A 12,548-nucleotide genomic window follows, 5' to 3' on the forward strand; every position below is an offset into this window, starting at 1 on the left:
CTCCCAGCTAAGAGCCTTCTCAACCTGTTCAGCCCCCTGCCTCCATCATCGCCATCAGCACCACTTGTTACACAATTGGTAACTTCTCTCCATTGTCTTATGTTGAAGTCTGCTCAAAATTTTACAACTCAACTCACCACCTCCACTCAATATCAAGGCATTTTTTCTGCTCTTCTTTATCCTCCCAACAGTCATGCAACCTAACATCGTAGGTCAGAAAACCTTGGGCTCCAATCCTCTTACTTTCTTTTCTACCTCTCCACCCTTTCTCTCTCAAGAGTAGGGAATTATCTAATTACTGAATTTTAAAGAAGCAAAATTCTGCTTCTTTCAGAATTGCTAGTGGGCAAAAGAACATTTTTTAGGGACTTAACCCTGCGGGAGAAGCTGGAAATTATCAATACACATTAGGGACCAGGTATATAAGCAGACTAATGTAAGGTAAGACAAAAGGAGACTCCACATGCAGGCATATGTGAAGTTACCTTCTCCCATCTGCTTCATGATAAATACATAGGTATAGGAAAAGAAGGGTGTTGAGCTGTCTGCCCCAAACATCAAATGTATTTGAAAGTGACACTGAAAATGTGATTTGGGGAGAGGTTGCAAGATCTTTGTGGCCAAGCCAAAAGTGTGAATTTTATCCATAAACAAACACTGAGGATTTCTAAGAAGGAGAATAATATAATAAAAAGAGTGTATGCCCAAGGATGATGAACCTGATAATATTTTACTTGATTCACTGAAGTCATTTTATTAAGTAATTTTCAAACTGAATTTTTTAAAAGACAGAACTGTAAAGACACTCATTATTATTCCTTTTTAAAAAAATCAGTTTACTCCTTCAAGAAGAAAAATCAAAAGAAAGATTTGATGATCAGGGTCTATATAGTTATTAGCTTCAAAGAGAAAAAATCCTCAAATATGAAAATTGTCTGAAAGCAACATCAAATCCAGATTAAAAAAACTCTGTTACATTAAATACTTATATAGTGCTTTCTACATGTCAATGATTTACAAAAAATTACTAACACTACGAGGTAAGTACCAATATGCCAGCTTTTTAGGTAAAGGAACTGAGGCATAATGAAATTAAGCAAAGAAACTTTGACATAATAAGATCAAGCAACTCAGACCAAGGTGGGAACAAAACTAAGATTCCCACTAAGGGGGTCTGCATTTGAGTTCATTCTCCTAACCACTATGCTGCTATCCTTGCTATTGTTTTTCTTTTTATGGCACTGAGCAACATTTCCATGTTATTGTTTCTTTCCTGGGAGGCTGAAAAGAGAGACAGAAGACAAATTCGGGCAAGATAAAAAAAAATCACTCTTTTCAGACTTCTATCTTCAAAATTTTCCTTTTCTTGACTGTTTCCAGACAATTATCTGTGAATTACAGCTTTCAAATAGAAGAGAGCCAGTCTACTGTACCAGTTCAGTCCCTAAGATTCCTACAAAATTCACATATCCATTCACTGTCTATTCAGGAATTGGGACAATATTGGTATAAGGCAGCAATTCCCCAAGCAGAAGCAAGATAGGTGCTATCTTTATCTTCATTGCTGCTAATCATCTTGAGCAAGAACTTCCTCAAAGTTTTCCAAGAGATCTAAAAAACTGGTTATTGGCAACTGTGCAGAATCAAGGTGCACACCCCAGGTCCGAGGCTAAGTGTAAATGTGACTGCCTAAACGTTATCACTGGGGGTCCTAGATCTCATCCACGGCCCACACTCCGACTTGCACGGTCCCTGGGAACCAGCTAAGACACGAAAGACGCTCTCTCTGGATAGCAAAACGGACAAGAGTGGAGTGCTCATGAGGGTCTCCAGACTGGGAAGGGAAGGGTCCCATATAGGGTCCAGTTTAAGAATGGCTTGGTGCGGGGCTGGAGTTGCTGGGAGAGGTGTCATCCAGGGTTCTACTAATTTAAACAACAAACGAGCCTTCGCTCGGCCGGTGCGCTTTGGTCCCGCTCGCTAGGCCAGCCGGCCTACTAGAACTCGAGCGCTGCCCGAGAGTTCCGCCCGCCTCAGGGACCAGAACTGGCGCCCTGCCCCTCTAGCGCCTCCTAACCTTCGGGTGGGTGCTCATCCAGGCGTCCGCCAGAGTCCACCTGTGAGCGCCGCCGCCATCGCGAACGCCGCCCGAGTCCAGACCACTACAGCCCGGGGTCGGCTCAGAATCGCCACTTTCCTCCATGCCCGCCCACGCGGCGCTCCCGTGGTGCACCACGACCCAGGCCCGACCAGAAGCAGGGGGGCGCGCGTCAGGGTTCCGCCTCCCACCCACCTCCCCCGGCGCCTGCTCAGAAGGAGCGCAGGAAAGTTGGGTCGGTCACTCCCTCTGACCAGGTAGCAGCACCTGTGCGAATTCGAATCTGGGCTACCGTGAGCCCAGAAGCTCTTAACCCTCCTTCAGCCTGTGCGCTTTGTTGCTCTCTGGAAAAAGTGGGGGACGCTTAAATCCTCTTTGAGTTCTCCTTTGGGGGGGTGTGTATGTGCTCATTCAGTGTCCTTGTCATAGAAATGTAAGCAGAGCCGTAAGTTTAGGGCAGACATACCTTTCAAGGTAAGTAGCACAGATGTTTATGGATGGTCAGAAGTCAGCATAAGCACGAGACCCGGAGGCCATGGACGAGCAGTTTCCACCAGCATTGAGGACATTATAAACATCTTTATGGATTTACCGAATAAAATAGGGGGACCTTTGGAGGCAGGATCACTCTAATGTGTTGAGAATGGACTGTAGCAGGCAAGAACAGAAGCAGGGAGTAGTTAGGAGGTCATCACATTAACCAGGACAAGAAAGGATTAACAAAAAATCCCCGGCAGGATAGAAATTCTGCTTCCAAACATGAGAGACTAAGAAGCTGTTGCTGAAACTGACACGTAAGGATTTTAATGTGACTCTTGTAACTATCCTCAATGAAGTAAAACAAAACATGTTTTCAGCAGATGAAAATCACACGAGGAACAAAATCTCAGCCGAGGGGCGGGGGAAGGACTTTTAAAAATCAAATGGACTTTCTATAAATAAAGAAGATAGTTTCAGAAATTTTAAAAGTTGCCTGGCGCCTTGGCTTAGGCCTGTGATATCCCAGCGGCTCAGAAGGCTGAGGCAGGAGGATCGTGATTTCAAAGCCAGCCTCAGTAACTTAGCAAGGCCTAAGCAATTCAGCCAGATCCTGTTTCTAAGTACAATATATAAAAAAAGGACTGAGGATGTGGCTCAGTGGTAAGTGCCCTTGGGTTCAAAAAGAAAGGAAATTATAGAGGAAGAAGCAAGCACACTTGACAGTAGAGCAATAAGAAATCATCCGAGGCAATAAATAAATAAATAAATAAACCTAAACAGAACCTTGGTTTTTAAAAATGAACAAAGACTCAGAGCCTTGCTAACATGATAATTCAGTATACATTTTCTCAGCAAGAGAAAAAAAAATGAGGAAGAAAAAAAATTGAAGAAATAATGGCCAAGATTTTCCCAATTAGATAAGACAAAAATTTACCAGTACAAATTCTAAATGAACACCAATTAAAATAAATACTGTTCCAAACTGTTGAAAGTCAAAGAAAAGAAGAAAACCTTGAATCTATCAAAAGAATCATACCACATTACCTACAAGGAGAGGCCACAGATGAGATTCATAAATTGCCCTAGAATATGTTGCATTTGAATGAAGTCATTAACCTTTGCCACATAAAGCAGCTACTAAATCCCAAAGAAGCAAACAGCACTGACATTGATAGGCTTATTGAAGCACTCAACACTGACACTAATTCAAGTAATTGGAAGTGAATGAATCTCTCTGGTCCCTAAGATCTAAATCAGTTGACATGATGGTATTTATAGAAGCATTAAGAGCATGTTGTTGCTAATCTGAGTACTGGGGAAATTTTATAAATCAGTAATGAGATCTAATGGAATCAGATCCTGTGTGAATAAGGCTCAGACATCTTCAAGAAAAGATTTCCAGCTTAAGTTTAAATTGAAAAGGGGCTGGGGTTTGGGGAGAGGCAGAAGGATAAAAAAAGAACCATAAACTGAAAAAACAACAAATAAGTGCCATCCTTTGGCAAATAGACTAAGTACTATTGCTTAGGAAAAAACATGACATATTCAAGTATTCAAAAATATCAAATACTTCTGACTTATAATATCATTGCCTATTTAAAGAGTTGAAGAATGAAATTGGAGTGTCCCTTGGCTTCCAGATTAAGCAATGAAAGAATTTAAATAGGTCTTGCTGATTGTAAATGCCTATAAATGGACACAAAGGATTTGGAGACACTTAGACAACCAGGTGTTTTAAGTACAGAATCAAGATGGCTATTGTTTCACTCTAGAGTGAAATCTGTCCTAGAATATGTTGCATTTGAATGAACAGGGTAAAATTTCAGCTTCTGATAGAAGGAGGGAATTCTTTTGTAAATGCTTCAATAGTTCACTATATTAGAGAAGCAAAGTGGTTAGAAAAAAAAGCTAGGTAAGTAACAACAAATAAAGTTCCCTCCAGAGTATACTGCATTTAATCAAATTCTGTGTAATCTGGCACTTTCTATACTGATTTCCCAATTTGATATCCTGAGTCAGACCATTTTATTCCTACAAAAAATCTATATTGTCTAGGCAGAGACATATTAATTCAATTAGAATCTCAAGAGGAAAAGAAAACATTGAATTATGATGCAGACCTTTAATGTGTTTTTTAAAAAGGAACAAGAAGAAAAAGTTTTTTCACAATATAGTATAAGACAATGATCTCAAGCTGAAAAATGTAGGCTAGCATTCTAGAAAAGCTTTTCATTCATTAGCTGTTCATATATATCTTCCTGTTTCTAATACAAACCATGCAATTTCCCACTCTGTTTCAAGAATGGCTGAGATATTAATTCTTCTAATTAAATATTTAGAAAGCTATAGTGTTTTGCTATTCATATGCATGAGCATATGTGAGGAGTCTCCATCATGTAGAAAAAAATTAGAATAATCCAGATGTTATTCTTCATTCCCCATAAATTTAAGAGTGCAATCTATTCCCATTTATAAAATCAAGATATAGTATATTTATTTATTTATTTGTACTGGGGATTGGACTCAGGGGCACTTAACCACTCGAGTTAAGTCCTATTTTGTATTTTTTTTGTAAGAGATAGGGTCTCTCTGAGTTGCTTAGTGCCTCACTGTTGCTGAGGCTGGCTCTGAACTCTCCATCCTCCTATCTCAGCCTCCTAAGCCACTGAGATTACAGGCATGCGCACCCAGCTAATTATTTAATTTTTAAAGAGCTGCTTACACTTTGAACAAAGCAACTACAAAAACTTAGAAGTTGTATTTCATATTTGCTTTGCAGATGTGAAAAAGCATTAAAAGCAATTCATTGTTCAAAAAAAACCCCAACTCTGTCTCTAGCTGTTTATTCAATAAATGATATCAACCTACCTTACTGCAGACTGAACAGAAACCCACACTGAAAATTAGCAAATTGAAAATACCATATTAAAATTACTCCAAAATCTTAATAGTGGTTCTGGTGGGGTAGTGGATTATGGAAGATTTTCCTTCCTTCTTTCGTTTCAATCCTTTCTCTCTCTGCCCTCCCCCATCTTTCTTTTTTTTTCCATTTCCAACATTAAAAAAAAATTATTTAGTAAAGTAGATTTTTTAAACAAATTATTGAATTTTAAAGACTTTGGCCTAAAAAGACAAATCCAGCCCTCCATATTCATGTTAAAATATCTCTGGGCTGGGGATGCAGCTCAGTGGTAGAGCGCTTGCCTAGCATGTGTGAGGCACTGGGTTTGATTCTCAGCACCATATATAAATAAGTAAATTAAATAAAAGCTCATCAACAACTAATAAAAAATATTTTTTAAAAAATATATCTGACATTTAACCTTGTTTTAAATGCCCCTTCCTGCTCCTTTCAAGTCCTCCCTCCTCTTTCCATCTCTTCCTCCCCCTTCCTTCCTTCTTTTCTTCCCTCCACTTTTCCTTTCTTCCTTCCTTGTCCAAATCCTCCAGTACAAGATCAAGCAGAAGTGATGAGACCTGACATTCCTGTTGTTCCTGATCTTAAGGGCAACACTCTCTGTCTTTCACCATTAAGTCTGATGTTAGCCGTAGGCTTCTTGCAGATGTCCTTTTCAGGTTAAAAATGGTCCCTTGTAATCCTGTGAATAAGAGGATTTCAGTGAGGATTGAATGTTGGGTTTGTAAAATGCTTTTTATGCTTCTCTTGAGATAATCATACTGTTTTTCATTTCAAGTTTATCAATATGGTAAATTGTGTTGATTGATTTTTTCCAATTATTTTATTGTGATTAAATACATATAATGAAATTTATTTCTCGACCAATTTTAAATGTACAGCTCAATAGTGTTAATACATTCATATATTGTGCAGCTATCACCAATATCTATCTCTAAAATGCTTTTCATTTTGTAAAACTGAAACTTCATATTTCCTAAATAGTGACTCCTTGTGTCCCCTACCCCGGCCCCTATCAACCACCAGTCTAATTTATCTATGATTTGTCCTATTCTTCATTCCACATGTAAGTGGAATCTTACAGTATTTGTCTCTTTGTGACAGGCTTATTTCACTTAGTCTAATGCCCAGATTGACACGTTGTAGCTTACATCCCAATTTCCTTCTATATATAATATTTCATTGTCGGCATATAGACAATTTGCTTATTCATTCATTAGTCATTGGGTACTTGAGTGGCTTCTACCTTTTAACTATTCTGAATAATGCTGCCATGAACACAGGTGTACAAATATCTCTTTGAGACTCTGATTTCAATTCTTTTGGTTATATGCTTGGAAGGGAAATTGGAGTTGTTGGATCATATGGTTAATTCTATTTTTAATTTCTTGAGAAACTGTCATGCTATTTTCCACAGCAGCTGTAGCTTATTCCTACCTCCAGTGCACAAGGGTTCCGTTTTTTCTACATCCTCTCCAATGCCTATTATTTCCTATTTTTTGGTAGTAGCTATCCTAATGGGTGTTAATGTGAGTTTCAGTTTGAATTTCCCTAAAGATTACTGATGTTGAGAAACTTTATGTGCTAACAGTCTTTTATATATCTTCTTTGTCGAAAGATGTATTCCAACTCTTTGCCCATTTTAAGAAATGATTACATATTAAATTATATAAAACCATATGATCTTCCAGCTTTCATTCTACTTCCCATGCTACCCTGTAGCCATGCTCCATAACTTCAGTGCAGTTTCTCAAACATGCTATGCTGTTTCATTCCTTGGTTGTGCAGTTCTACTTACTTGGAATTCAACCTCTGTCGCCCTTTCTGCCCATTGTCCTTTCCTTAAGATACTCTCATTTTTCATGGACAAAACTTTGAGACAGTTTGACTTGAGCTCTTTGTAACTCAGTAACTGCTCTTCCTCCCTCATTGCCTTTCCCTTTCTAGGACCCAGAGTCCTCAAACCCACACACCGGATATCTATAGAGATTGCTTTGTCATCAAAATGTTCCATGCTCCAAGTAGCGATCCCATCGGCCAATCTCTGCCATCAAAGCTTCTTATAGTACCTTTCAGTTTAGGTGTTAAGATTATGAAGTCTGATGTGATCATTTTACAAATGTAGGAATGACAGAAGATATTGCCTAAGATAATGCCTATTTCTCAAGTGTTTTATGTTAAAATTAGCATAGTCTCAGTTCAAGTGGATTTTACATTGTAGGATTTTAGGCTGGTTAAGATGGGGAATAAAAACTAGTCAGGTAGTGAAAGGAAGCTAGAAACAAACAGAAGAAACAAACCTGGATGATTCTGCCTCAAGATTCTCTCTGCCAAGTGCCGCCCAGCAAGACTATATGGAGGCCAGGGACCTTTTCTCCCCCCCCCCACCTTTTTTTTTCCAGGAGGGAATTCAAATGCACAACACCCAAGTGAGAGACACTAAGTAATTTTATAAATGTCTGTTCAATGAAAAAATAAGGCAAGTCTTCACTTTTTTTTTACATAGGGAGAAATTGATTTTCAGAGAGGTCTTCAACTTCCCAAGGTCACAAAGAAAATAAGTGACACAAATGAGATGGAAATTCAATTCAAGCATCTATCGTTCTTTCTAGAATGTCACAGCTGCCACAAAGGCAGCTTGCCTACTGGGGGCACTGAAACCTTAAAAAGTTTTCCTGCAAGAATCCCTCTGCCCACCTCAGAGGCTTTCCTCCTGCCACTACTAGGCTAAGGGTGACAGTCAATGAGGCTTTATTGTCCCCAAAGGAAGCCCACTGTGCTAGAAGAGTGTGAGGAGGGGTTATGAGAGAAAGCATGTACTTCCAACCTCACGTGGGGACTGTTGGGGCAGTCCAGGGACAAAGAGAGGTGTGCAGAACCCTGACTTCCCATACCATCAGTTTCCATGGAGAGAACACCATAAGCAATGGATATTTTAAAAATACAATTGGCTTTCATTTTAATTAGGTTTTACAAAGTAAATATCTTAGAACATTGGTTCTATGAGAGCAAAAAAATCCAAGATCCACATGACTGGTTTCTAAAGAATTTATGGAACAACTCTGTGAGTAAATTGGGGACCCAACTTTTCCTAAGCTTTTCCTCCTCCTTTCCCACCCCACCCTGCTCCTATATTTAAAATGATCTTCTACTTTTAACACACCCTGCTGTGCCCTTAATATTCTCAGTGACTACATTAGCACACTAAGTTAGCTAAAAGTTTTAAATACTTGTTTTGCAATTTATATAACTAGGAAAAGTTTGATTTCATCTACAGACCAGATTTTGATTCCTCCAGGAGAACTCTGTGGAGTTGATTTCATTAAAATATCAGAAATGGCCATAAGGCCCAGCACAAGTAGGACTTTAGGTGTTTCATCCATTGAAACAATGAGCTCAGCTAAGCTGTGGACTTCAGGTAGCTGAAGGAAAATAAGAGAGAAATGTGGTCTCCTGGCGTTAATCTCCCTCTATTAGCAGTACAGTGGACAGATGATGAATATTAAACCAAGTGTCTCTAAGGCATGGGAATCCTAGTCTTGAACATCTCATGACATGCTAAAAAAAGAGAAAAGAAAGAAGATACAACAAAATGGAAATTATCTCTGTGAAACACTTCTTCTAGTCCACCATTACCCCCCGCACTGTAGAAGTGACCAGGCCTTCCTCTCTCCCTCTGATGTAGCTGGTACAAAGTTTTGTTGTGACAATTCCAAGAAATGTTTAACTCAAGTTTCTCTACAAGACTGTGAGTCCCTTAAGAACAGCACAGTTCCCATAGGATGGTGGAGGCAAGCAATGTCTTTAGGCTGTTAGATGTAAGAGTAGGAATATTAGACATGAAGGAAGGGCAGGAGGCATAGATTTGGAAAATGAAATCACTGCAGGAGAACCCAAGGAACAGAGGATCAGCACATGGGAAAACGGTACACAGGGAAGGGGCTTGTGGACAACTAGGATCAGAAGAAATCATGAAGAAGAGATTATGTAAGAGAGGTCAGAGAAAGTGAAAATCAAAGAGAAGTCACTGAATTTGCCAACACTGAAGTCATCTGTGGGCTCTGCCAGAACAGTCTCAGTAGAGAGAGCTGGAGCCACATTGGCTGTGGCAAGAGGGCTGAGAGGAGAGGAAGTTGGAAAGGATGGCAAACCTCTCTTTCAAGGAGATGGCCAAAGGGTTTTTTTTGGGTTTTGTTTTTTAAAATAAGAGAAAGCACTGACTCAGGGTTTTAGGTTGAGAGAAAAGAATTGGTGGGAAGTCACCAGTTGAGGATTCAGTGGACAGTGGAGATAAATGAAGGCGAAAAATCATGGTAAAAAGGGAACAGAGGTTATAGATGACCCTGGAGAGAATAGGAACCTGCAAGTAAGGAGTGTACCAAGAATGCTGGTTAAGGGAGAGTGTTAAGGGAGTTGGATGGAGGAAGCCATGGTCTTCCAAGGAACTGAGCAGGTCAAAGGAGAGTGACCAAGGCTTAAGAGCTGAGAAGGTTGACAGAAAATACATGGGCCAAGGGACAGAGCCAAGGACGAGTGGGATCCTCCACATTTGGTTAAAGGAGTTCAAACAAAAAGAAGAAATTTCACATTCCATACTCACTTCCCTGAGCTACCTTCAAGAGTAAATATCTTTCCTGAGTGTATCCAAGCAATTTCATTGGATGTGCTGATTGGATTTTCCCTGTTACTCTGGGTTAATTTAGGTCATTTTGAAAAAAGAAAGAAAGAAACAGGGTGAAGGAAGGAGGGAGAGAGAAAGGAAGAAAGAAAGAAAGGAAGGAAAGAAGGAGGAAAGGAAGGAAGGAAGGAAGGAAGGAAGGAAGGAAGGAAGGAAGGAAAAGAAAGAAAGAAAAAAAGAAAGAAAGAAAGAAAGAAGGAAAGAAAGAAAGAAAGAAAGAAAGAAAAAGAAAGAAAGAAAGAAAGAAAGAAAGAAAGAAAGAAAGAAAGAAAGAAAGAAAGAAAGAAAGAAAGAAAGAAAGAAAGAAAGAAAGAAAGAAAGAAAGAAAACAACTAAATTATTCGCATCTTTCACACCCATCCTCACTTGGAGCGGGGCTTCAGAACAATGACCTGTAAAGAGTTTACTTTTATTTCCAGGGGTCTCCCCGGACTCTAAAATTCTCCACGTCTTCAAGTTTGGTGTTATTGGGTGTTTACTCAGTCAAGAATAAATTTCAGAAGAAGTCGAGTGTCTTAAGGAAATGCAAACATTCTGCCTTTGTGGTAGTTTAAAAATTGTTCATCATAGTCGTGAAAAGTTGGGGTGACTTTCCATTTCAGAATTCGACTCATTTGTCAATAGGTGCATTATGAAAAACTGGATACATTGCATCACTGTGAAGGACTTCAGACTGCGGTTTGCAGAAGCAGAATAAATTTTCTTGGGGTTGTACCGTTATGTGTACACACACACAGACACACACACACACACACACACACACACACACGCCCATTGGCAGACACGGCCACACCTCGCAGCTTGGGGAAAGCCACAGACCTCATCTGTACCGACTGAGCCTGGACTGGAGAAAGTTTCCGCAGGACTCCGGACAAACAGACTCACGGCCACGACTGTCTGCGAGCTAAGCCACAGGCGAGGGCTGGCGGGCAGGTACGCGGTGCGCACCAGCGTCAGGGCCTGAGTGGCGGCAGCGGCGGCAGGAGGTCCTGGGAGCTGCAGCAGTCGGTGCCAGCGCGCGCGTGCCGGCTGTCCTGGGCCAGCCGCATCCCCCGGCCGGCCGCCGCTGGCAGCCTCCTAGCTCTGCGAGAGCCGCCGCCGCCGCCCCTCCCGGCGGCCTCTGGCGCCCTCGGGCAGCCGGGCTCCACACTCGCGGCAGGACCTGCCCGCCGCCGGCCCCAGTCCGAAACATGGCTGCGCGCCCCACTGCCACCCTCGCTTGGTCGCTGCTGCTCCTGTCCTTGGCCCTGCTCGGCGGCAGCTGCCGGGCGCGCTTTGCTGCGGAGCCGGACTCGGTGGATGATGAAGAAGAGCCGCTGGTTTTCCCAGAGTCGCCCCTGCAGAAACCCACGGTGCTCGTGGCCATCCTCGCCCGCAACGCTGCGCACACGCTGCCTCACTTCCTAGGCTGCCTGGAGCGGCTGGATTACCCCAAGAGCAGGATGGCCATATGGTGAGCGGCAAGAGCCACGGGCTGTCGCGGCGGGAGGCGGGAGCGGCTGTCTAGCAGGGACAGCGCCCCACGCTTGGACGAGGGCACGCGGGACACCTGGCTCGCACATCCTTAGCTGTCTGTGCGGGTCCTTGGGATCGCGAGGTGGCGCTGAGAAAAGGCGCGCAGGTCTGTGTACTCTGGGGGTGCTAGGGATCTAGGGATAACCGGCTTGCTGGAGAGAATATGGGTGATGTACCATCAGGGTGGCCTCCTCCCCATTCCGGCACAGGGGAATTTGGGGAGACCCATCAGGAAGACTTTCAACTCCCTACCTTTCAGTTCTCAGAAGTTTTCTTTATACCCCAACCCTGGATGAGGGGATAGAGTGCTCGTCGCGGTCCCTCCAGACAGGTCCCCAAAATCCAGTGCCAGCTGTTTTGTGTGACTGAAGCTAGATTATTCTAGGCTGGCTTGGTAATACTGGGACTCAGGCATGGTCACAGAAGATGCCCTAATGAATTTGTACCTTGATATCATAGTACATGGGATTCAGTGGACCAAGGTTAGAACCATTTCCACCCCCAAATAAGATGGATTTTGAAGTCCCCTCTTCTCTCCCATGTAACAAAATACCTGAAATTTAGTGTTGCTTCTCTGATCAATATATCAGTTGTCAAATTTTATATAATAAATTGACTTGATATTCTGTAGATTTGAACTAGAGAGCACATAATTTCTTCAAAAGGAACACCATCATTTGAGTCCAAAGGAACAGAGAGTACATAGCCATAGTTTTACCTCCTGAAATAATTTCTTCCTAGTGAATTTTTTGAGTTCTCATCTTAATTAAATCTCACTCCCTGCTCTTACTAACATGATAGATTTTGCCTCATTTTCTCTTTTCCAATTCTTCCTTATTCAAGTTTCCAAAGAGGCATTT

At 41.6% G+C, this 12,548-nt stretch overlaps 1 protein-coding gene and 1 pseudogene across 2 annotated transcripts in view; one reads left to right on the forward strand and one right to left on the reverse strand.

Annotated features, from left to right (window-relative positions):
* LOC144372640 (tRNA-splicing endonuclease subunit Sen15-like) overlaps positions 1-2,281 on the reverse strand; it is a 37,458-nt gene extending 35,177 nt beyond the window's left edge. For both annotated transcript variants that reach the window (XR_013432591.1, XM_078035962.1), the window contains exon 1: positions 2,078-2,281. Coding sequence is in view for 1 of the 2 variants with exons in the window: in XM_078035962.1 (XP_077892088.1) it covers positions 2,078-2,203 (126 nt within the window). In the remaining variant the exon portion in view is untranslated. The remainder of the gene's footprint in view (positions 1-2,077) is intronic.
* Positions 2,282-10,893: 8,612 nt separating this feature from the next.
* LOC144372639 (procollagen galactosyltransferase 2 pseudogene) lies at positions 10,894-11,927 on the forward strand (annotated as a pseudogene).
* The last annotated feature ends 621 nt before the right edge of the window (positions 11,928-12,548 follow it).

Source organism: Ictidomys tridecemlineatus, unplaced genomic scaffold (assembly GCF_052094955.1).
Source record: "Ictidomys tridecemlineatus isolate mIctTri1 unplaced genomic scaffold, mIctTri1.hap1 Scaffold_1399, whole genome shotgun sequence".
In the NCBI taxonomy this organism is placed as follows: domain Eukaryota; kingdom Metazoa; phylum Chordata; class Mammalia; order Rodentia; family Sciuridae; genus Ictidomys; species Ictidomys tridecemlineatus.